General features: G+C 45.8%; 2 protein-coding genes across 2 annotated transcripts; both read right to left on the reverse strand.

The window, feature by feature from the left end:
- Window positions 1–2,924: 2,924 nt before the first annotated feature.
- Window positions 2,925–16,100, reverse strand: LOC120963530 (uncharacterized). The gene is made up of 6 exons (XM_040388182.3): window positions 15,713–16,100; window positions 13,973–15,532; window positions 12,645–13,887; window positions 11,560–12,472; window positions 4,883–4,958; window positions 2,925–3,944 (listed from the first exon to the last, which is right to left on the reverse strand). The coding sequence occupies exons 1-6, from the start codon at window positions 16,098–16,100 to the stop codon at window positions 3,184–3,186; spliced, it is 4,941 nt and encodes a 1,646-aa protein (XP_040244116.3). The 3' UTR covers window positions 2,925–3,183.
- Window positions 16,101–24,730: 8,630 nt separating this feature from the next.
- On the reverse strand, window positions 24,731–25,138 carry LOC109774531 (uncharacterized). Its single transcript, XM_020333267.1, has one exon. The coding sequence runs from the start codon at window positions 25,136–25,138 to the stop codon at window positions 24,731–24,733; it is 408 nt and encodes a 135-aa protein (XP_020188856.1).
- Between the last annotated feature and the right edge of the window lie 601 nt (window positions 25,139–25,739).

The raw sequence follows: 25,739 nt of genomic DNA on the forward strand, positions 1-25,739 counted from the left end.
ATTTTTTTGCAAAATATGATCGAAAATCCTAATTTTTCATTATGTTTTTAGGAATAGTTTGCGTTTTAAAACATGTCCAGAATTTTGATATTTGTTCATGTTTTCCAATGGAGTTTCAAATTTTCCTTTATGGTTTTTAACGTTCTTCACAATTTAGAAAAATCAGAATTTGAAAATTTGTTCGTGTTTTCAAAAAAACTTAGAGTTGTAAAATTTTCTCGTGTGATTTTTTTTCCATTTTTTTCGGAATTTCAATTTTTGGTTCTCGTTTCAAAATGTGTTTGGAATTTCAAAATGTTTTCCAATTTTTCAAGGGTTATTCATGTTTAAAAAAAATTGTTCTCCTTTTAAATATTTTTCATTGGTTCAAATAATGTTTGCATATAAAAAAATAATGGATTTCAAAAACAATTAGCGTATTAATAAAAGTTATTGGGTTTCAAAAAATGATCGTATTTCCGAATTTAAAAAAATGTTTATGTTTCAGAAAATTGTTCACGTAATCTAAAAAATATTCTGTATTTAAAAGATGTGCACATTTCCAGTGAAACGTTCGAAAGCTTCTGTGTGTTAATAAGAGACCCGCGGTAGCTTTTAGTTATGTGTTGATAGTTCGACTGGCTAGCAGCGCACTTCACACGGTCTAAGGTTGCGTGTTCGAATCTTGGCAGCGCCTTTATTCTTTTTGTGACTATATATGCTCTATTTCAGTTGCTCTTAGTGGGCCGGCCCAGCAGCGGGCGTGCTGCTCTATCGTACCGCGTATACACGTCTCGGTGGATGATGCACATACATACGAAAGTTGTGAAATATCCATATTACCCTCTATACGTTTTGTAGGGGGGGGGGGGGGGGGGGGGGGGGGGTGTTGTACCGAAGCCCGTGATTCAGAGGTGCTGCAGAGGCTTGTTCATATATCAGCTCGTGCCTAGAGGAGGGTGAGGTCGCCGGTCGAAGGGGAGGTGTGAACATGAAAATGATGTCAAGATGAAGAGACATGGTCACCGAGGAGGCGATGCTGCGGAGAGGCGTAGTCGCGGGTGGGTCGCAGCCTCGCAGGACTGCCGGGAGAGGTGAGGTCACCAAGGGGAGGAGGAGCTAGTTGGCAGCGGGGAGAACTGCTCGTGGCCTTGACCTGCTGCGGGAGCGCAGTACGAACATGCAAGATGGAACTGAGATAAAAGGCATCCGTGGCACGAGGGGGGTGAACTGAGATGAATTTGTTAACTGCTGATTGCTAGCGATATGGGAGAAATAGACACAAAGAGAGGAGAGGCTACACTGTGGTGCTGCGTGTGACTGTTATTTTTCTATATATATCTGAAGTTGTGGTGTTGCGTGCGGTTCCTTTGCTATCGTATATAAAGTGAGAGGCAGAATTTTCGAGAGAAATATTGCTGTTTGGGGTTCTGCTGATGTTGCTTCTACTAGATGGTGAGAGAGAGAGAGAGATAGACAGAGAGAGAGAGAGAGATTTCGACTGGAAGCTCCGCTAGATGTTTCTCTACGTGCTAGCACTTCTTTGTTTGTTGTTACTCTTTTTCCGGCAAAGCTTTGTTTGTTGTTACTGCCATAGTTTATTGTTCATGCCTATCATACCTCATGAAAATATTGGAGATAACATATCTGCGTTCTTCTAGAGTTTAGGAAAATATAACTGAAAGGTATATTTCTTAAGGAAGAAGATATTTGAGGCTCACCTGGACTTGCTCTCAATCTCTATCTCCCCATCGAACCTTTATTTTCTTGAATAGGTATATGACGTGTAAATTGTTTGTTATAGTAATATGTATTCCCTCTATAAAGAAATATAAGAGCGTTTAGATCACTAAAATAATGATCTAAATGCTCTTATATTTGTTTACGGAGGGAGTATGTTACATCCATTTCCACAATTAATCTTCGGATGCCGCATAAGATTTTTGGTGTCATGAGGATCACTATACTTTGCAAATATTGGCCAGGCCTACAAAAAAGAGGTAATTTAACACTTCAAAAGAAGTTTTTTTTATAAAACTAAGGTGATTTGTTTTGGTCCAAATTCAGTTAAAAATTATATCAATTCTCTCTGTAATCTATGAATGTGGCATATATTTTCCATGATTTATCGGCTTGGTGATAAGATAATTTTCTGTTTTGTAATTGTATCCAGTGAAAACAGTTTTTTGAAACCTATCCGGTGAAAACTTTATAGCTTAGTTCTACATACATATCTAAATAATATTATTTTTTTTATTAGCGTTGGATCTTGATAGTTGCATGGTTGCCCAGGGAAGATAAGGTGGGGGTGGAGGTAGATGAACTAAGAGCTAAAACTCAGTAGTGCATCAGTAAACTCTCAGATACCACATGAAATATTTAAATTATTATGTATCTCTTGCAACACATGCTGGGGTATTTTGTTAAATTTGAATGCACAATTATTTATTCCCCTGTTGCAAAGCACGTGCATATTTGCTAGTATACAATATAAGCGTAGAATAGCTAAAAAGATCAGCTACGGACGTGAAGTGCGACAGGTTGATGGAACAGAATTCCACTCATTCCAGATTGATGGTACCAGCTTAATGACCATCGCTCCGCACATAAGGCGTCTACCATGTGGTTGAGATGACAATCCTAGAGAAAGGAATCAACAATGTTTATTTTCCTTAAAACTCTGTTGTTTTCATGGCAACTTATTGAATCATAAAACAAAGTCACTTACGCCAGATAATCATAAGCTCATAGCACATAAAACTATAACCTTCTAGACCATCATATCATGCTGTCTTCAGGTGAAATATAGATGAATGTGAAGTGTTTTCAGTAAACACAAAAATGAGGGGAAGTGAATAATGCAGATGTAAAAGTATAGTTGTGAGTAAGTACTACAGTCAACTTATGTAGTCTCTTTCCTTTTAACATCTGAGACATATCTTGGTTATGCATCTGGCAATAAGGATTCACCGTGGAAGGAGTCAATTGCAAGAAACCACCACATTTGCGGCTAGGTTTGCAGAAAACCACCAACTCGTTAATCCGTTGCAGAAAACACCGGAAAATTTGTTAAGTCATTGCAAAAAGCACTGATCGGATGATTTGGCCCGTTTAATCACTTTCTTACAAGTGGGGCCAGATTGTAAGGAATTGACTTAGCAAAAAAATAACACATACACCCCTAGATCTAAAAAACAAAAGCAATCAGACCCTCCCCCGTGGAACACCGACGCCTTGTCCACTACGCGTCGCCGCCGCGCTGCTGCTATCCGCCGCCGCGCTGCTGCTATCCGCCGCCGCTATGCTCCGGGCCGGGAGGATGAGGGAGGAGGAGGAGCCCAGCTGGTTCGGGCGCTTCGACGAGGACCTGCCGTCGCCGGACGAGCTCATTCCGCTCTCGCACTGGCTCATCACCCGCGATCTCCCCGCCGCCTTCAACATCCCCACGCACGGGGCCGGCCGCTCAGCGATCTTGGCAAAGGAAAGAGGGAGCGAGGCGTCGCCGGGGAACACATCAATGAAGGACGGCGGTTTCCCTTCGCCGCTGGGGAACACGTCGATGAACGGCGGCGGCGGAGGCGGGGGTAGCGCGAGGACGTCGAGGTCATCGGACTGCAGGCGGGAGGAGTTGAGGAACCTGGATGACGTCGCCGGGCTTACCAACCTCTTCTCTGAAGTCCCAGCAGCAGCGGTGGTGCTCTTCTTCTTCTTCTTACTGCCATGGCCGTGCTGCTGCTTGGAGTAGCCGGAGGATGCCGAGTCTTTGGTGCTGCTGGTACTCGTGATTGGCCTTGGCGGCTTGGAGGTGGAGGAGCGGTGAGGGTCGCAGAGGCGCGGCGAGTGGCGGTCGATGGCCCGGCCGCTGCTGCTGCCGACGCCGTTGCTGGTTGTGGTTGAGGCGATGATGGAGCAGACCGACGGCGGCACGTAGTGGATAGGGCGTCGGTGTTGGGAGGGTCTGATTGCTTTTGTGTTTTAGATCTAGGGGCGTATGTGTTATTTTTTTGCTAAATCAATTCCTTACAATCTGGCCCCACTTATAAGAAAGTGATTAAACGGGCCAAATCTTCCGATCAGTGCTTTTTGCAACGACTTAACAAATTTTCCGGTGTATTCTGCAACGGATTAACGAGTTGGTGGTTTCTTGCAAACCTAGCCGCAAATGTGGTGGTTTTTTGCAATTGACTCCAGTGGAAGGAAAGAACAATTGTCCTGTAAAATAAATACAAGGTCGCTTGTGATGCCCATACACAGGTGAAGCATCAACCATATATAATAAAGTTACACATCCAACCATCATCAAACCAAGTAGAAAGTTAACAAACTGCGCTCAGGAGCACAAATAGCCCCAGAACATCATAGCCCCAAGAAAACACAAACCAAACCACATGAATAAAAATAAGTACAATCCACCAAATCCAATGATAAAAGAAAGAACTAGAAAAAAATTCAGGTCTAATCTTCTTCCAATACCTCTAAGGGTGGACCATATGAGCTGAATAAACTGAACAAATTTCGCTTCGTGAGCACCCTAATCGTCTTCATTGTTCCCTTCACGTGAAAACACTCACCGGTCGCTGAAATAAGTAATCCTAATTTCTGACTGAATCACCAAGAAGGTGTCAATCCCATGCCAAATCCACCAAACCCCATGACGCAAACGCAGAATCGACCCCAAACCTTAATAGGCGCATGCCAAATTCCAATAACAAACCAAAGCATAAAGAAAAACAGAAGGAAAATAACAAAAAAGTAGTGACACAATGGCCGCATCCACCACACTGACCACTAATGCGACCCACTCGACCAGGCCCAGGAACCCCAATCCACAAACACACAGTAGCGTAAATCTACCCAAGCAATACATCAGCAACAATAGAAAAGAACCACAAAAATCACAAACCTCCGAGCAGCCAGAAGAAGGACGCGGGAGACACAAATCCACCAGCTGACACACCCCACGTCCTCCCTCTGAAAAACTGATGCAAAGGAAGAAGAAGCTGGCATGAACAGATCCGATCCACGGCGAAGAGGCAGCCACCAAACCCCCAAGGAAAATGCCGAGACTAAACCCATAGCCGAAGATGGGCACACACCAAGCTCACCGAAAAGACTGCCGCCACCACGCCTTCTCACAAAAGGAATAAGCGCTGCCAACCGCCTCACCCAAACCGGGAGAAGAGGAAGGACCGCAGCCCCAAGAGTAAAAGAAAAGATCACCACATGACCCTCAACGCGTGCACAAGCGCCACAAGTACACACGCGTGAACCGACCGAGCGACACCAGCGAGCAATACACTTACAAAGAAACCCCACCCTGCAGGCCACACCCCTCAATAAACCAGAAGCCTTCCCATCAAGGGAGTTTGAGTTTTAGTGGATACATGTCACCAATGAAACCAGAGTCTATTTATTCTTAATCATTTTACCACTAATAAGTTACTGATCACTTTCGCTCTACAAATCAGAGCAATAGGCCAAACAGAAAGATTAGAAAATCGTTGTTCTTCATATATTTCTCTGTCTATGCAGTTGCAAGACACACATCTCTATCATCCTGTCACACAAAAAGAAGAACAACATTGCAGAGGAGGAAAAACATATGTTGTCGATCTCCATGGATCCAAGGATCCAAGGCCTCAATCAAGAAGGAAAACTAATGGAGATTCCCAATTTAATCTTTGCCTGTGATCAACCAGTAGTATAACAATGAATGGTTGTCTTGTACGCATATAACTTCACACAAAACATTCAAAAAATAGTCAATGATACAGGCATCACCTACATACTCCTCCGTCCCATGATAAGTGTCTCAAGCCTAGTACAACTTTATACGCATATAACTTCACACAAAACATTCAAAAAAATAGTCAATGATATAGGCTCCTCCCTGTGAGGCGCGTTCCCCGCTCCAGGACCGGAGGTAGCCCCGGCACGGCGACGCCATCCAACTACGACAGACCAGCAGACTGCGGCGGCTGCCTGTGGGTCATGGCCATGGGACACGACGCTAAGAGGGAGAGAGAGACCCACGTGTGCAAGGGAATGCCTATCAAGGCGCCACGAAGACACACGAACTCACCCAACCGCCACGAACACACACGTGCGGACGACCCACGAGTCAAAAGCATCCCTCCAGTCACGTGCATGCAGCGCCGGCCCTGAGGGAGGGAGGGCCGGCGGCCCCGGGCTCCGCCCAGGTATGTGTGAGCCCTTCTACGGTTCTACGAGATCGGCAACCGCTCGCTGGAGACGCCATGAAGCTCTGTTCGATCTGTCTCCAAAAAGAAGAAGGCTGAAAAGTTATTTTTCTGTAGCTGCTGGGCCTTGGGCTTTTTTCGTTCTTCTGGATGTCTATCGGATCTTGTGGTAGCCTGGTGGGCCAGCTCTTAAAAAATGGCCGTGGGTCACACCTGGCTAGTTGGAACAATTACGCAACAAAAAGGGCTTCTTGTTATTATAAGACGTGATTTGATCTGCATATGTTTGATTAAAGAACAATCTTCTCCTTTAATCATATCATAAATGGAAAGTGCTTAATTAGAACATGAAAACGTGAGTTCAGCAATCTGTGTAAAATTTGCCTCACAAAGAAAAAGCTATCTATGTAAAATAGAAAGCAATCCCTTTTTTGGTTGGAAAATGACGGTGGGTCACACGGTCAGCTCCGGTTAAAAAAAGGCCGTGGGACACACAGTCAGCTCCAATTCAAAATTGATGGCCGATTATTCTAACAAATTTATTTAGTGTGGAACGTGTTATCCAACCTTGGCCTTAATATGTTCGTATTGGCCCATTGTAGTTTTTATTATCTATTTTTGATTATCAGGTTGATTATATATTTTATGTCATAGAATTTTCTTTGCTATTTGTTTCACCATACCAAAAGTTCGGTTCATCCTGCATCATCACGAATGTAATTTGGCTTATAAGATGATATTCCACAATTTGGCTTGATCTCATGTGTGACCTCCAACGACCAATGTTTAATCTCCCGTGCATTTTGTTTGAAGGCCCCCCACCCCCACACGGCCAAGTCGACAGGACGAGTCACAAAGAGGAAACCACCAAAGTTTACGTAATGTATGTCTCTCATTCTCTTCCATGGATAACAACATTATTAGTGACCTTGCATCTAAGAATGTTAGATTTTGTTTTGAAATAATATATATAACTTACTTGACATTGATATCATTTTTATGCATTTTATTATTTACTTATACATTTTTTTGAGGGAATACATTTTATACACACACACACACACACACACACACACACATATATATATATATATAGGGATTGACTATTCTTCACCCCCTCTATTTTACCACCAATGCACTGTAATTTTACGTTCCGTAAGTTTTGTCTTATTTCTGACTAAAAAAAGACCGTAAAAAATATATAATCGCCGTAAAAAATATTTTATGTTATGTAAAATTACAAACGTAAAAACGTAGTGTAAAATATACATAAACTCCAAATTTTCTTGTCTTATGACCTATATTTTTAGTTTCTTATACCAAATTTTACGTAGTGAATCAAAGGTAATGTAACTATTTGAATTCCAAATGTAATTTAATTATGAAGTGATCGTAAGATTACCTCAGATGAAGAATAACTTATATATATATATATAAATCCATCCTACCATCCGGTGATAGTTACCCCACATATCTCATATACTACCATGTGGTACTATATATATATATATATATATATATATATATATATATATATATATATACTATTTTATTATTTTAAATATGTTCATATACTATATCTAAGATATTTCAAAGCAAGTTGCATGAAAAAATTGCATATGAGCCCATAGTTTTTGTTATATTTGTGAAATACGTACATATTTGTACGTAAAAAAGAGCATACTCAAAACATGGTACATACTACCTAAAAATTAGTATATATACTATGTAATCATTGTTATATATTACATACTACACGTACGTACTCTCGGTTTCGATAGATACTACATACAACATACAAAAAGTAAGTGATGGTAACTACCACTGCTTGTAGGAAACATTTGTCCTATATATATATATGGTAGGAAGTGATTCAAATCACTTTTCCAATTAATTAGAGAGGATAGCACATGGTCATCGATCTGGAGTCACATGCATGCATGCATGCGAGTCTAGTGAGCTAACTCAATTGTTTTTGGCCACTAAATGAAAGAGGATACTATGCACAATGTGAACGCCCAATACTTAGCTACAGGAAGCTACACCAAGTCTTCGTCTACGTGCTTATCTGTAGGAACAATGCAACCGTGAACAAGTTATATAAAATACCGATAACATAGCAACGTAGACATCTCTTAGTAATTCATAAGTTAGGTCTATCCAACTCCATTATTCCGGCAATAATGTGTTCTCATTATTGATAGTATCCTTGTTACAATAACAATGCTCATGATCAGGAAAACAAGATCATCATCAATACATGAGCTAGTCCTAGAGGCATTACTAGGGATCATCTTGGTGTTTATGTTTCCACACATGCAATTAGATTTTCCTCTGAATCTCATATTCAAGAACCAATGCAACTATAACATCGAAATATAAACTTAATTATGAACATGAAAAATATAATAATACAAATTATTGCCTCTAGGGCATATTTCGAACACTATGTAGTTTGTTAAGTGATAACTAATTAACCTATGGTAGTAACGTCGGTACGCCTTAAATTGAATAAATAGCATTAATTGTCTCACTCCTACATATTTTGTGAGATTTGATGTACATAGGGAGAGCTCCACATATATCATCTACTTCATCAATTCATCAACGGTAACTTGACACCCTACTCCTAATGAAACAAAAAGCAGTAGAATATTTAGCAGTCGGTGCAACTAGACTACAGGATTTGCATTATCTCGAAAAATACGAGTGCAAAGCTTGAGGCACATTGGTAACGTAAATAAAAATACATGTACTACAATATACTCCCTCCGTTCCATATATAAGGTGTATTTGTTTTTTGATAAAATTCCATAATGTAAGGTGCATTTCTTCTAATTCCTCGTAATTCCATCGTTAGCCCTTCAAATAAAGGAAAGTATCTTTCCCCTGATTACATGCATCTCTTCTTGTAAAGAGAAAAAGGAAAGTATCTCTCTCTTTATTGCGTGCATCTCTTAGTTTCCTTTTTTTTTAGAAAAAAAGGGGACGACCCCGGCCTCTGCATCTGGGCGATGCATGCGGCCACTTTATTAATTATTCTCACAAGACCTTAAAAAGTTATATAACAGTAAGACTAAAGCCACCGTCTATATCTGCCGCTACTCCTATTCAGTTGATGTAGGGATGCTGATAGTCTGGGCCTAATACCAAACAGACCTCGCAGCCAAACCTAACATCTATGACCTGAGGTCCCAACCAGGACGCCTGCCAGGTATGGGGCACCCACCAGTCCGACGCACTCTTCAACCCGGACGCCTGCCGGGTATGAAGCCGCCGCAGCCACCTGCCACCAACCCATCTTCAGAGTTGTACTGTTGCATCTACCGTGACAGGTCTCTCTGCCATCGACGCCACCACGACGCCAGACAGCAGCGTCCTCCTGCACGAGTCCATCCTCACACATCGGACACCGAATCTGCACTGCACCACGCCGTCGAGATCCGTCGCCATCAATGTGTAGGATGAAGCACCGCTCCACCTAAGACGCGGTCCACTAGTCCCTCGAGCCCGTGCGCACCTCCAAGAACGACGCCCCCAAGGGGGGAACGACATAAGAATGCCGCCGTCTTCCGATCAACTGATCTAGGGTTTCCAACGGAGATAACAGACAGTGACCTTGAAACTCTCCTCGGCGATGCCTTCAAGAAGGGAATGTCGCAAAATAGCGCCGCCACCGCCGGCTTTGGCAGTAAGCCGAAAGCAAGTTTTCCCCCGGATCTGTTCGAAGGACCTCCATCAAGCATCTCGTGCATGGATTGCCGCCATCTCTGCCGGGGACTGGACGATGGATCCAGGCCGCCGCTGCCTGACCGGCCACGGCACCACCGCTGTGCCTAAGCCGGCGCCATCAGGCCCACCATGACCGCCTGTAGACGCCCTCCAGATCTGCTGGCCCGCGGACGAAGCCCGCGATCTGGGCCGCTGCCACAGGTGCTCCTCGTCCGCAAGGAGAACGCGCCTGCGCTGTCGTTGCCGTCACACTCGCCGTCGGGCGCCCGCTGCTCCTTGCCGCCGGTGCACCGCCGATCCATGAGCCGCCGCCGCCGACAGGAGATCGCCACCACCGCGCGAGGGGGAGGGCCCCCCCCCGCCGCCGTCACTGGCCAGGCAACGCTGGCCTGGCCTCGGGCGGCAGGAGGAGGAGGGAGAGAGGAGCTGAGGCCTAGGGCCGGCATGTTAGATCGCCCCCCGTGTCGCCAGGGGCTGGCGACGCGGGGGTTTCGTTGGACCTCTCTCTTAGTTTCCTAGCATAAATTATTTAGTTGCCGCTAATCAATGATTTAAACAAGGTTAATTTCGTCCTAACATATGTATAATTATGTGTCTTGGTCACCGTGCCAAAAATAATACACCTTACATAAAGGAATGGAGGGAGTATGTGTGTACTCGGTGTAACTTTTACCATGTAGTTTGTTAAGTTATAAGTAATCAACCTAAGGTATCATTGGTATGCCTACAAATTCAATAAATATAATTAATTTTCACTTCTACATATTTTCTGAGATTTCATCTAAATAGGGTGAGCTCCACGTATATCATTATCTACTTCATCTAGCTTATGTCAATTGCATCATCAGTAACATGACATCCAACTCCTAGTGAAACACAAAGCAGTAGAATGTTTAATAGTCACCACAACTAGAATAGAGCATCTGCGTTATCTCAAAAATTACGGGCAAGTGAAAGCTCGGGGACATTGGTAACATCACTATATAATACATGTACTGCACTATACTATGTGTGTACTTGTATCTCCAAGTCAACTTTCTCTCGCTCCAGTGCAACTTAGAAATGCTAACGTGCATGGCACCGACCTCTGACTTGTTGCTTGTGCATTCAATTCGATCGAGGATCCATCCATATAATAAACTAAATGAGGTGTAGCTAACCCTAGAGCTCTTTCTTGAATGCCTATAAATAACATCGTCCCCGGCTCCTACATATATTGTGCTGCCTAGTTGTGTGTCTTTGATAGGGTCTTCCTTACAGTAGTATGGATTAACAACACTAGCTCTCGATTACAGGCTTGATTCGAGTACAAGAATGGGGATAAACTAGGGTTTGGAGGGAAAGGGAAAGTGGTAGCCGCCGCCGTCTCCGTGATCCACTGGATGGTTCTGCCTCTGAAGGCTGGGGCTTAAGTAGTTGCCGCGTGGGCCTGGGCCGCCGTCACCCATTTCGGGCCCAACACTCGCTTGTTGGCCACGCGTGCACGCTTGGGCCATGCACCGTGGGCTGGGTCAGCTTCAGGGGCGCTGACATCCTCCCCTCCTTGACCAGCGGCTTGCCCCCAAGCCGCCGCCATAGGAAAACGAGCATGAAGTGCTTCTTTATCTTCCCAGGTGACACCCATGGTTGAGGGATTGGACCAACGGACTTGCACTTGCTCAACAACTTCCCCTCTTCTCTTGCACCACCTTGTTTGAAGGATCTCCACAGGCACCGCCAAATCGTCAGTGCAAACTGGAAGCATAGGTGTAACAACAGTACCTGGAAGAAGAGCTTGGCGGAGTTGCGATACATGGAACACAGGGTGCACCGTTGAAGAAGCCGGCAGTTGGAGTTCATAAGCCACGTCGTTGATCTTGCGGATGATAGTAAACGGCCCGTAAAACTTGAACGACAGCTTGTGATTGGCATGGGGAGCAACAAATGTCTGAATATATGGTTGTAGCTTCAAGTATACCTGATCACCCACTTGAAACATCCGGACTGAACGCTTCTTATCCGCTTGGTGTTTCATGCACTGCCGAGCTCTGTTGAGGTGCTGCTGGATGAGGTCTTGAATTACGCGACGCTCCTCCAGCCATGATTGAAGTGAAGGCACAGACACTGTTGTTTCTGCTGTGAGACCCCAATGCCTCGGCTCGTACCCGTACAGCGCTTTGAACGGCGACATTCCAATAGCAGAGTGCGAAGAAGTGTTGTACCAGAACTGGGCGAGAGGGACCCAGAAGCTCCATCGCCTTAGACACGCGTGAGTAAAACAGCGGAGGAAAGTTTCCAGGCACTGGTTGACTCGCTCGGTTTGCCTGTCAGTTTGCGGGTGATTAGATGTACTCATTCTCAATTCAGTGCCTGCATATCGAAACAACTCTCGCCAAAAGTGGCTGGTGAACACCGGGTCGCGGTCAGAAATAATAGCACCCGGGAACCCATGAAGCTTGTAAATCTGCGACATGTAAAGCTGGGCCACCGTGGCTGCCGTGTAGGGGTGTGCCAGTGGTAAAAAAGTGAGCAAAGCAAGTCCTCTTATCCACCAGAACCCACAAGCAGTTGTATTTTCCCGACTGTGGCAGGCCATCAATAAAGTCCATTGTTATGAGCTCCCAAGGCTGCGAAGGAATCGGCAAGGGTGTGAGCAGTCCTGGCGCGGCTGCGCGGTCCGGTTTGGCCTGTTGACGGGTAGGGCAGCAGGCAACGTATTGCTTGACATGGATCTTCATCTTGGGCCACACAAACAGCCGGCGCACACGCCTGTACGTCACTGGGAACCCCGAGTGACCACCGAGAGTGCTGTCGTGGAAAGCCGAGATGATGCGTTGCTGAAGAGCAGTTGATCCCCCAAGCCAAATGCGATCTCGAAAGCGAAGAACGCCTTGGTGCAGTCTGAATCTTTTCTTGGGGTCAGGACGAATGGAGAGCTGCTCCAGCAGTTTCTGTGCGTGAGGATTTGCATTGTAGCTGTTGACAACATCCTCCAACCCAGCCGGCTGGCACGAAGTGATGGCAGATAACATTTCCTGTGGCCTTGCTCGAGAAAGAGCATCCGCAGCTGAATTGTCGGAACCCTTCTTGTATTTGATGCAGTATCGCAACCCCAATAGCTTCGTGAAGGCCTTTTGTTGCCATGGTGTGGTCAGCCTCTGCTCCTCCAAGTGCACGAGACTGCGTTGATCGGTGAGGATCAGAAATTCAGCGTGTTGCAGGTAAGGTCTCCATTGGTCCACCGCGACAAGTATTGCCAGGTACTCTTTCTCATATGCAGACAGTCCTTGGTACCTTGGGCAGAGAGCCTTGCTCATAAACGCGATTGGGTGACCACGTTGCTGAAGTACTGCGCCCACTCCTTTGTCACTGGCATCCGTCTCAATCACGAACTGCTGAGAGAAATCAGGCAAGGCAAGGACCGGGGCTGTGATCAGCTGATTCTTCAAGGCCTGGAAGGCTTGTTCTATGATGGAAGTCCAGACAAAAGGCACTCCTTTCTTGAGCAGGTTGAACATGGGTCGTGCAAGCATCCCAAAGTGCCTGATAAAGCGCCTGTAATAACCCGCAAGGCCGAGGAACCCTCTGACTTCTTTGACATTGATCGGTGTTGGCCACTCCACCACTGCTTTAACCTTGCTTGGTTCGGTAGCCACTCCTTTGGAACTGATGACGTGCCCCAGATATACGAGTTGTTGTTGACCAAACGCGCACTTACTAAGCTTGACCTTCCATTGATCCTTGCGCAACAGTGCCAAGACCTGCCGAAGATGCTCCTTGTGTTCATCGAGTGTGTGGCTGAAAATGAGGATGTCGTCGAAAAACATCAACACACACTTCCTGTTGACTGGTTTCAGAGTTGTGTAAACTGCTCCATTGAAAGTGGCTGGACCTCCCGCCAGGCCGAACGATAACACCTTAAACTCAAACTGTCCGAAATGGGTCTGGAACACTGTTTTGAACTCATCCCCTTCAGCGATCCGTATCTGATGATACCCTGCTCGCAGGTCCAATTTAGAGAACCACTGAGCCCCTTGCAACTCGTCCAATAATTCCTCGATTATCGGAACCGGAAACTTTGCCACACATGTGAGAGCGTTGAGTTGTCTGTAATCCACACATTCTCCATGTGCCGTCCTTTTTCTTGACCAAAATCACAGGAGACGAGAACGGGCTGTTGCTGGCTTGGATCACCCCCGACTTCAAGAGTTCTACAACCTGTCGCTCGATCTCATCTTTCTGTTCCGGCTTGTGTCTGTATGCCTTGATGCTAAAAGGCTGAGCTCCTGGTAGCAGTTGTATCTTGTGATCGCACGAGCGCTTTGGTGGCAGCCCTTCTGGTTCTCCAAAGACATCAACGAAATCATCCAGTATAGGTTGCAGACATTCAGGAATATGTTGCCCTTCAGTTTGGTCTTCAGATATGGGACACAGGTGCACAATATGACTGACAGCCTTGTTTTTGCACAGACTTTGGAGTTGCACTGCGTTGATGAGCAGGCAAGTCGACAATTCAGAGTCGTGCCCCTGCAGCTTGACTGTGCCCAACGGAGATTGGAACTCCAGCAACTTGGCACGCCAATCCACCGTCATGGGACTATGGTGCTCCAGCCAGTCCATGCCGAGGATTGCGTCATAAGTACCCAAGGCGAGCACCTTCAGATCTGTGCGAAAATCGTGCCCTTGAGTGCACCACTCGCAAGCTGGCACCACCGCAGAACAGAGGAGTTCGCCCCCGTCTGCCACGCGAACACGACAGGCGCGTGGAAGAGGGCGCGCGCCGGACAGATTCGCCGCGAGTTCTTGATTGATGAACGAGTTGGTGCTGCCGGAGTCCACCAACATGAGCACCTCACGGCCTTGAATCCAAGCGCGCAACTGGAATGCTTTGGCTGATATGCCCCCGGACACAGCCGAGAGAGAGATAGCCATGACTGTGTCTTCCGGTGGTAGCTGCATATCAATGGTGTTGTCGATGCCGAAGACGTCCAGAAGTTCCTCGACGACGTGCAGCTGGACCGAAGTGGGGCAGATGTGATCGTGCCCCCACTTTTCGCCGCACTTGAAGCACAAGCCGCGGGCGCGGCGATAGTCCCGCAGTGCCTTGAGCTTGGTGGATTCGACGCGTGCGGCGTCCGTGCCTCGTCGATCAGTCGCGCCCGCTGCTGGTGCGGGGCGGCTCGGGGGTGGTGGAAGCGGCAGGGGAACCGCTGTTTTGGTTGCGACGTCGGGTGGTCTGGGCAGTGCCCCGAACGTGCCACCTAGCACCTCCTCTTGCAAGAGCGCCAAAGAGCACGCCGTGTCAAGGTCGGGTGGTCTCTGGACTAGCACCACAGCTCGGATGTCGGTCCTCAAGCCCTCCACAAAACGAGTGAGAAAGTAGTAAGGATGAATAGAGTCAGAATATGAACTCAAGCGATTAATGATCATCTCAAATTTTTCAATATAGTCAGCTACTGAAGTGGTTTGTCGCAAGGAATAGAATTGGCGAATCAGCATTTGGTGGCGATCCCGACCAAAACGGGCGCACAACAGAGAAGTAAATGCATCCCAATCGAACTCCGACAGACGCTTCTGAATCGTCTGCAGCCAAACTGATGCAGTTCCAGAAAAATTGAGCGCCGCCATCGGAACCCAAAATGCTGTATGAATACCGAACATGGAAAAGTACTGTTCGCACAGAGTTTTCCAGAGGTTCGGGTTCTCACCCGTAAAGTGAGGAAATGAAATCGATGGGTGTGCTTGGCCTAATCCAGCGAGCGTCTGGCTCGCATGAGCAAAGGGAGAGACCAAAGACGGAGACAAGAGAGAATCGGACTGACCGCTTGCCGGGAGCGTCGGCGGCGTCTGGAACGACACCGCCGACGGCCCCCGTGCTATGTTGAAGACGTCGTGGCCATCGGGCCCTCGTTGATGGGTCGTCGCGCCGAGCACGGGTCTGGTGTGGATGCCGTGTGTCGCAGGCGGTTGTTGCTGCGGATCTTGCATCGAGGGTGGTTCCTCGCCCTCCTTGGGCGCCGTGGGCTGAGCGAGCTGCAGCGCCGCCACCGCATCGCTCAGATCCGCCACCCGACGCTCCAGATCGGGCCGCCACTTGAGGACCTCATCGATTTTGGCGGATGTCGCCTGCTGGGCCTTGGTCTGCGCGTCCATAGAGGCCTCGATCTTGGCCTCCAGCTTGGTGAGGAACGCAGAGACGCTCGGATCCATGGCTTCGAGATGCGCTCGGGCTTGATGCAGGCTCCTGGTCTCAACGAGACGCGCCAGAACGCCGCGGAGAGGGTGGAGTTTGGTCTCTGATACCAGATGATAGGGTCTTCCTTACAGTAGTATGGATTAACAACACTAGCTCTCGATTACAGGCTTAATTCGAGTACAAGAATGGGGATGAACTAGGGTTCGGAGGGAAAGGGGAAAGTGGTAGCCGCCGCCGTCTCCGTGATCCACTGGATGGTTCTGCCTCTGAAGGCTGGGGCTTAAGTAGTTGCCGCGTGGGCCTGGGCCGCCGTCACCCACTCCGGGCCCAACACTCGCTTGTTGGCCACGCGTGCACGCTTGGGCCGTGCACCGTGGGCTGGGTCAGCTTCAGGGGCGCTGACAGTCTTCCTTTCTAAAGTCTCTAGCCACTTGCTTTCTGCGTCCAAAATAAACAATGGCTTCTGTAGGTTCATCCACTACCCTCGCTCTCAAGGCAGCCCTCATCGCCGCCATGCTCGCTGTCCTAGTACTGCCTTCCATGGGGCGCAGGCCCGTCGAGAGGCATGTGCGAGAGGTGCGATCGCACAGGGCCCCCAAAATCATGGGGCCCCCGATCAGGTATTATAAAAACTAAATAAAGCAGTCCTGCCGTTAGAAAACCCAAGAAACCAGGAGCTCGCTGATTGATTCATTTTTTATTTATACTAGTACAATGCCCGTGCGTTGCTACGGGCTCTTGAAATAGTTTGCAAGAGTTATATAAAGATAATGCATGTTAAATTTCACACGTACGGACAATATAACACAGACACAATTATTTAATAATTAAAGTACATTTTTGCAATGTAAATTGCCAAAAAGAAAAATTAACGGCATGTCCATGTAACAAACTTAATGGAGTTCCAACTAAACATCTATTATAAAATTATTAATATCTAGGTTATACGCTTAAGAAATTCTTTCACAATATACGGAAAGTTGTCTTTAGCTTCATTCCCACGATGTTTTAGCAAGTATAATAAAAACTGCTTTCTCAACTCATATCCATCCTGCACAAACAATATATGTAGTTAGTATGAAAATAAGTAACGGACAATACTCACCGCGCAAACCGGCTTGACCTGTTCCACCAAAGCATAAAATGAATCATCGCTAATCATAATTCCCATTAACATCAACCAGTATTCTTGGTGTTTATTACTGTTAGTCAACTGACATTTCAAGTTTCATTACTGCCTGAAATGAAGGTTATCACTCTAAAATAGCATGGTCATATTAGTGACCGTGCAAACTTCAAGATTTAAAACGGATAAGCAGCCCTTCAAATTGGAAAGGGTGCACGTGCAGCGCACGTAAGTTTAGGAATTTCTTCATCATTTTGATTATCTAAATCAATTTTTTTCATAATAGTTGTCACAATAACATGTTATGTTTAACAAGAATTGGTCTAAACTGAAATTTTATAACAATCCAAAGTCCAATTTCGGCAAACAGCCTCCACGCTAGCAAGATGTGTCAGCACCATCCAATCGCCATCTCGCAACTGTCATCCTGTTGGTTTGGATTTCTGAATATGTTTGTCTCTTTCCTGCCGCACGCAACACTTTATCTCCATGTCACGCCGAATCTTCTTTTTGGGCTATCATCAGGGGATTTTGTCTACCTAAATATAATTACACACCATGAAGACAAGCTCGAATTGCTGGTGGCTTGGATCGTCTCAACAACACCCAACCAAAAACCAACCGACCAGGCTCGATCCTCTGCAAGGAGGGCATACCAAATCATCTCCTTTTTTTATCAACACAGATAGAATGTTCAAAACAATGCCATCGTAATCAACATGGGCAAAACATAGCAAAAAATAAGGGCATGCTATTGTTCTACGCGAGACAATAAGCAACTTCAGCATCCAGTGTCCCATCATCTACCATGAAGATTGGGAACTCCGTCGTTCCAAGATATGCTTCAATATTTCAATATTTCAAGATTGGGAACTCATTGCATGTAACTTTTTCTTGCTTGTTAGCATAAACCCAGACATTGTCACCCCACAACAGAAAACATTAAGGTTTCAAAACAAAAGAAAACATTTGAACAAAAGAAAATTAACGTATAGCAGATCTCAACCCATCTTACATCGCAAACTGTTAACCCTAATATTTCATGATCTGAATGGGGGAATTAAGGTTGGATTTTGTCTCTGACGAATCAGATTTCTGGACATAACATCAAGATTCCATCGCATGGTTTCATAACAATCAACCTGTACATGGATCTCTGATTAAATTCTAGCCACTACCATGAAGCTCCCGGTCAGCAAGAGTTGTATTTTTTCTGTTTAAGCGGGCACCTAGTTTTTCTAATACATGGATGTAATTCTCCCCATGTGGCTCAAAAGAAGCATGATGCCCCTGGGTTCCTGAACCTTGACCCAACGCCACCCATTTATTTGTGACAATTTATGCCCAAATTTATCTCAAACAAAAGGTATGCCCAGATCTGTAACACAAGCAGCTGAACAATTAAAAAATATAAATATCCTAGCCTTCTTTTTCATACGACTCATGAGATTCTACAGCAACAAAAATGATTTTACATTGTTTTTCACACACACATGAACCAGAGCTGCTAGGCAGCAATATTCCACCATTTGACAATAACTATAACGATAAAGAATGACTACCAGACCATATCCTTTACTACATAATGGAATACTAATGTGCAAACAAATGCCACCATTGCTACTGAAGTATTCATATCATCGAGTAAGAATGGTTGCATGTTTATCACCTTTTCCAACTCAATGAAACTGATGTTATAACGCATTACACATGCTATGAAAGAAATTGATGAGAACAATATTACATTTGCTCTTACTGCAAATCAACACCAACAAATCTATAATAGGTTCATGCATAAAGCAAGTGAATTTGAAAAAGAAACCAGAACCTTATTAAGTGATCCTAATTCCATGCGAAGTTGCCTAGGAAAAATAGAAGTGAAGGATCAAGGTGGATTCCAAATAATAGTAATATAATACTCCTTCAAGGTAAAAAATGTAATCTAGTGGGTACAAGCATTTTGAATAATAAACAAAATTAAGATCTACCTATATACGTGCAATACATGTTTCTAAAATTCAAAGTATGTATGAATATATGTAAATAAAAGTTTTGCTTAGGTCATAATTTTTCATACTTCACAAACATCTTATCCTGTCAAATCATTGGTGCACATCCCCATTGTGCAGGATTTTTTTGGAACTTCCTATCTCCACTTACATCATGGATAGCATACAGCAAAAGTTAATTAAAATTCAATAGACTTCTATGAGATGACATGAGTGACGATCGGTGCAGGTTTATGGCATTGAGCATCATCTACTAACCCTTCAAAATGATGATTTTCATTTGGACCAAGTACATCTCAAGCTGCAAGCACAATAAAATCACCATGGGCTTGGAGCCCACCATCTCTCCACGTTCCTGCATGTGAAGAATTAACCAGTGCCCCAAGTCAGAACTACCGCTAACCTTATTCATGTAGACCTTACTAAAAATTCAGAAAATATGCAGAGTATCCATTTTTGTTAACCTAGCTATCTGCAGTCCAAGACAGAGCGTGAACATAATCCACACTACAACACATGAATATAGCTACCTTATGGGGCATATATGCCTAATCCTCATATCTTCTTGTTTGGAAAAGAGTTAACCATTTGCACATAGTATAGAATGGCGAAGATTGAACATGCTCTCGTACAATTGGGGAATGGTGTGGAGCTCCATAAGCGACGGCGGCGATGCCGGCTACAGTTGTTCTGACAGGAACTAATTTGCTTACTCTTCGTTTTTAGTTAACCACATAGTACTACACTGCCATATATAAAATCAGGAGAGGAAGGTACCTTCTGTACGCCCACTGCACGGGAGAGTTTTGTGGCGGACTGTATACCTGGACGCGATAATCTTGTTTCGGAGGAGCGCCCAACTGCGGCATGGAGGTCAGAGAGGGGTGAGAGCCGGACCGGCGTGATTCACACAGTGCAAACCTGATCAACAAAACGCAAAAGTCCAGCACCTGGTTTACTGCAAGGAGCTCGCTGGTGTCCAGATTCAACCCGAGGTAGACTTGCCCATTATCTCGCCCTTCCGCCATCGAATCGGCGGGATGTCCCCTGCTCAGCCGCTCCCGTCGACAGGTACGGCCGTCCGCGACTCTAGGCGTTGTGGCGGCGGGGGACTCTTGGAGATGCGATCGAGCAGCCTACCCCTTGACTTGCAGAGGCAGGAGCTGATACGGATGCCGATCCCACTGAGGGGCCCGGCGGAGTGCTGGTGCGGACTTGATGATTCGACACATGAAGTCGAATAGATCATGGAACCCGGCACCGCCGCCGGCATCAGCGGGGTCCCGTCGCATGGGTCGTGGTCTAGGCTCGGGGGTCGTGTCGACGGCGGCATGGAGGTAAGAGAGGTGAGAGCCTGCTGGCCGTGCCCTTCCTCCCGTCCCTTCCTTCTGTTCTCCCTGGAACCGCAGCAGGCCATGGAGGAGCTCAGCCGCCGCCGCCGTCCCTCCGACTCTCGCCGGAGCCGTCCGTCGTCGACCCGATCCTGCTGCCATCCGCCAGATCCACAGCAGCCCCGCCGGAGCCCACAACTTGGCCATCACCGTTCCCTCGAGATGCCGCCGCCTCCCCGTGTTGACCGCGTCGCTCACCCGCATTCAGGGATCTTTCGATATCGGATTGTGTTTTCCTTTCCTTGGATTAGGAAACGATGTACCGGGGTCGACGCGGGGCGCGCGGAACGTTTGGTACGGCAGAGTTTTCGTCCGCCCAGGTAAATTGCTAAGCGCGTTTTTGGCTCTGGATTAGATTAAATTAAGTGATTCTGATCGTGTGGTTATAATTGAGCTATGTTGTTATGTGTACGTTAGGCTGGGTACACTTAGCGATGTACATGTTTTCTTCTTTAATAAGTAGTAGAGATGGTTTACTTATGAATTTTTTTAAATCCATTATTTGTTTCCTCAAAATCTATTATTTATTTCCTAAAGCAAATTGCATTAATGAGAGAAATTCACTGATTTGGTTAAGGTAGGAAAGAATCTATTATTTGTTTCCTAAAGCAAATTGCATTAATGGAAGAGATTCGTTGATTTGGCTATGGTAGGAAAGAATCTATCATTTGTTTCCTAAAGCAAATTGCATTTATGAAATAGATTCGTTGATTTGGCTAAGCTAGGAAAGTTAGATCCGTGATCTTTTGTCATTAGGAAAGTGTTGAAAATAAACCGTACCGGACTACCAACTCCTCCATTAGGTTTTTTTTCGCTGGTTAATCTTGGTAGGTCTTTTTTCGTTGGTTAACCTTCGTAGGTCTATTTTTTTGGTACGTGGATGGGTGCGGGTTGGGGCCTCAGGAGGAGATTTTTTCGGTTTCTGGTGGATAAGTCATAGGTGGGAGTGAGGACGAAAAAAAAAACCGGACGAAAATGGTGGGACGAAAATAAACCCGGAATGGAGACTACCAACTGCTCCATTAGGAGTAGAGATCTCCAAACCTGTGCGCGTACGTAACTTCTTCTCCTGCTCCACGTAAAAAAAAGAGAACATTTTCTCTTCCTCCGTTCAGGACGACCAAGAGTCAAGGGCGCCTAGGGTTCTAACTTCTCCTCCCGAGACTCCAGCGGCTCGACCCGGCGGCCGCACCCCTTACCAGCCCTCGGCGTCCCATCCCGGCTTCTCTATACCGGCCTCGGTCTCCTCCGCCTTTCTCATCCGGCGGAATCCTCTGGAGTGGTAGCTATGTGGACGACTTACAGTTCCCCTAGCCAGGTAACCTCTCTGTCATCGTTCCTTCTCCCTCCCTCCCTCCCTCCCTCACGTCCCTTGTTGCATTACATTATTTCTTTATTTTTCTGGTGTTCTCTTCCTATAATCATGCAATTGTTGTGTTTGTGATTTATGCTGATTACTTGCTTTGGAGTGTATATTGTGAGTTTATAGCATGGAGTGCGGTCTGTTCGCAAGGTGCTTGTGAGAATGCTTGTATGTGGAAAATGCTTTCTTTTATGTATTCTATAGAAATTTACAGTCAAAACTCGATCCGTCACGCCATGTGTGATTTGCTGATCACGCCTAACAAATCTAACCCCGACGAATGCCCTAAACAATCGACCGTCGTCGGCATTAGTCGGACACTGGAGTAGGGAGAATTATGCCTGTACTCCGCCTAGCGGCCCCCCTTGGATTCTAATAGTTCATTACTTATACGCTCAAGTTATATTGGTTCTTTAGTTATATAAAATTCTAAAAATTTAGGGTCTTCTTTTCCATTTCACACCGGGGCCCCAAATTTCTGGAGACGGCCCTGATGGGGCGCTGCCCGTCGCTTGGGTCAATGGCAGTGCCCACGCCTGCGCCGACACCGGTGATACCGTGCAGCGACTGTGACAAAGGGGCAGCGCCCACGCCTGCGCCGACACCGGCGATAGTGTGCAGCGACTGTGACAAAGGGGCAGCGCCCACGCCTGCACCGACACCGGTGATAGTGTGCAGCGACTGTGACAAATGGACAAATGGGCAGCGCCCACGCCTGCGCCGACACCGGCGATACTATGCAGCGTCTGTGACAAACGCTGCTTCAACACGTGCTTAGCCAAAGTCGAGGTTATGTGCAACGACAATTGCAAAGTCAGGTTCTACGGATGTAGCGGTTGTTGGAACTTGTACATGCCCCTGTGCGTCAATCCATGCAAAAGTGACTGCCGCGCCGCCGCCTGCATCAGCGAGTAATTTTCAGTATTTTGTTGGAGTATAAGAGAGACGTTGCTTGTAAACGAGCGTTAAAGACTATATAGCAAGCATTGTCTAAGTGAGGCGAATGACACGACACATCAGATGGCTAAATTTTGTTTTTACTATTTTTTTATATATAATTGGGTCTGTGAACCCCTTTGTTTTTCCTAAAGGATCTTGTAGACGATGTAACTATTGTTTGCAATTAATAAAATTCACCTTGATGCCATCTTCTGTGTCTAAATAGCTAGCCCTCCCCTTACAAAACAATACAACCCAGTCCCTATTTTCTTCTGGACATGCAACCATGCCATGTAAGCAAGTCATGCATGTAAGTCATAAATTAAATTGTTTTTACATTACTCTCTATGCATGCAACGCGCCAATCAATTCATGCCTGTTAATTATAAGTTATATTTTTAATAGTTTTTGCATTAAAAATATATGTTAAGCGATTGCAGCATACATTTGTGAATTTTAAGAAATCACAAATTTGAAAAAAAAAATTCATAGATTCATTTTTATGGATTTTAATAAAAGTTTGTGAATTTAGAAAAAGTACATGAAATTGATAAAAATTTAAAAGAATGCTCACAATTTTTTTTATGTCCATGTGAAAAAAGAAATTTGGCTCTCCTATGAACTATCGGAGGGTCTGTGGGCGCTATTGACCGATTGGCTACTAATCAAACACCCGAGAGGATTTGGCCATCCGGTCGGGGATCGCCTACTCAGAAAGAAAAAAAATCCAACCATGCTCGTGCCATCGTGGGGTGTTGGGCCAGCAAATAAATAATCCTCAAATTGGCAAGTAGAGGGGAGGAAGAAGAGTGTAGGTATCAAGAGGGGAGGATGGATCATGCAGATTAAGGGAAACTCAATGTTGACACGATGTTCCATTCAAAGACACTTCAAGGAGCACTGGGAGCTATCCTCCGAGATGATAAAGGTGGTTTCATTGCAGCGTCAAATGAGTAAATCGAGCATGTATTGGGTGCAACAGATGATGAAGCTGCAACAGATGTTACGGCATGGCGTCTGTTGGTGCAGCAACTCAGAATCAGCAATTTGGTGGTTGAGTATGACTGTATGGAGGTAATAGACATGATGAACAATGGAGGTTTCACCGTGTCGGGTGCTGCAGCAATTTATGCGGACTGTAAGGTCCTATCGATAAGGTATATTTCGGTTTCTTTTCTCCACTGCCCTTGGAGGCAAACTGTGTCTCGAAGGGCCAATGGCCGATCTTTATTAGATAGGGGAGAAAATACAGAATACAAGATTGCCGTCAAGAACACTTGACGCCCACGAAAGGAGGGCAACCGTAGAAGACCGCCAATCCACTAAAAGAAAAGGAAAAATACACCAGATCGTGCTAATGACCCAAGTCTGTAATGCAACCCGCAGATCGCCACACTGCTATGTCTTCACGCACTACGTCTAGTACTCTTTCTGCACTGCTTGCCAGCTGATCAAACACTCTGGAGTTCCTCTCCTTCCACAGTCTCCAGTGCATCAAGATCGTAATGGTGTCAAAATTGCGGCACATTGGTTTAGGTACGCCCGCTATGACCTCGAGCCACCACTCCTCCGTGCAGCCGTGTCGATCGTCCGGCATAATGAACTGCACCCGAGTCCAGGATTTCAGCAAGCCCCAAAGCTGCTGCGTGTATCGGCAATGCACAAACAAGTGTGTGCAATCCTCAGGTTGTGACAGACAAAGAGGGCAAGAAGGATTCCTGGGCCAACCTCTGCGTGCAAGATTATCCGCCGTCAGACACTTGCCATGGACCACTAACCACATGAAAATTTTGCACCGTGGTGGTGCTTTTTATTTCTAGATCGGCTTGTTGCAAGCAAAGCATATATTTGCCATGAACATCATCCTGTAGGCGCTGCTGACAGAGAACTCCCGCTCCTTCATGAGCTTCCAGAGTGCACAGTCCCGCGATCCTGACCGCAAAATTGTTTCCTGAGTGATATCCCAAACTGTCAGATACTGCGCCAATGCTTGCACCGAGACGCCACCAGAGATGTCCCTAATCCATGATTGATTCTGCAGTGCTTCCCGAACCGAGCAGCCGGAGTCTTTGACAAAAGAGAACAGGGCCGGCGCCATAGAAGCAAGCGAGCGGCCATCCGGAAGCCAGTTATCAATCCAAAACCTTGCTGATTCTCCATCTCCAAGTGATATTGCCGAGGCGGCGCTGAACATCATCCGGACTGCCTTCTCTGTGTTATCCATCAACAGTTTCCATGGCCTAGGGTGCTCGTCCCATCTCAGCCATGGCCAGCGGTGATAACCCACAAGTATAGGGGATCGCAACAGTTTTCGAGTGTAGAGTATTCAACCAAAATTTATTGATTCGACACAAGGGGAGACAAAGAATATTCTCAAGTATTAGCAGTTGAGTTGTCAATTCAACCACACCTGGATAACTTAATATCTGCAGCAAAGTATTTAGTAGCAAAGTAGTATGATAGTAACGGTAACTGTAGCAAAAGTAATATTTTTGGGTTTTGTAGTGATTGTAACAGTAGCAACGGAAAAGTAAATAAGCGGAGAAGAATATGTGAAAAGCTCGTAGGCATTGCATCGGTGATGGAGAATTATGCCGGATGCGGTTCATCATGTAACAATCATAACATAGGGTGACACAGAACTAGCTCCAATTCATCAATGTAATGTAGGCATGTATTCCGAATATAGTCATACATGCTTATGGAAAAGAACTTGCATGACATATTTTGTCCTACCCTCCTGTGGCAGCGGGGTCCTAGCGGAAACTAAGGGATATTAAGGCCTCCTTTTAATAGAGTACCGGACCAAAGCATTAACACATAGT

Source organism: Aegilops tauschii, chromosome 4 (assembly GCF_002575655.3).
Source record: "Aegilops tauschii subsp. strangulata cultivar AL8/78 chromosome 4, Aet v6.0, whole genome shotgun sequence".
NCBI lineage: Eukaryota > Viridiplantae > Streptophyta > Magnoliopsida > Poales > Poaceae > Aegilops > Aegilops tauschii.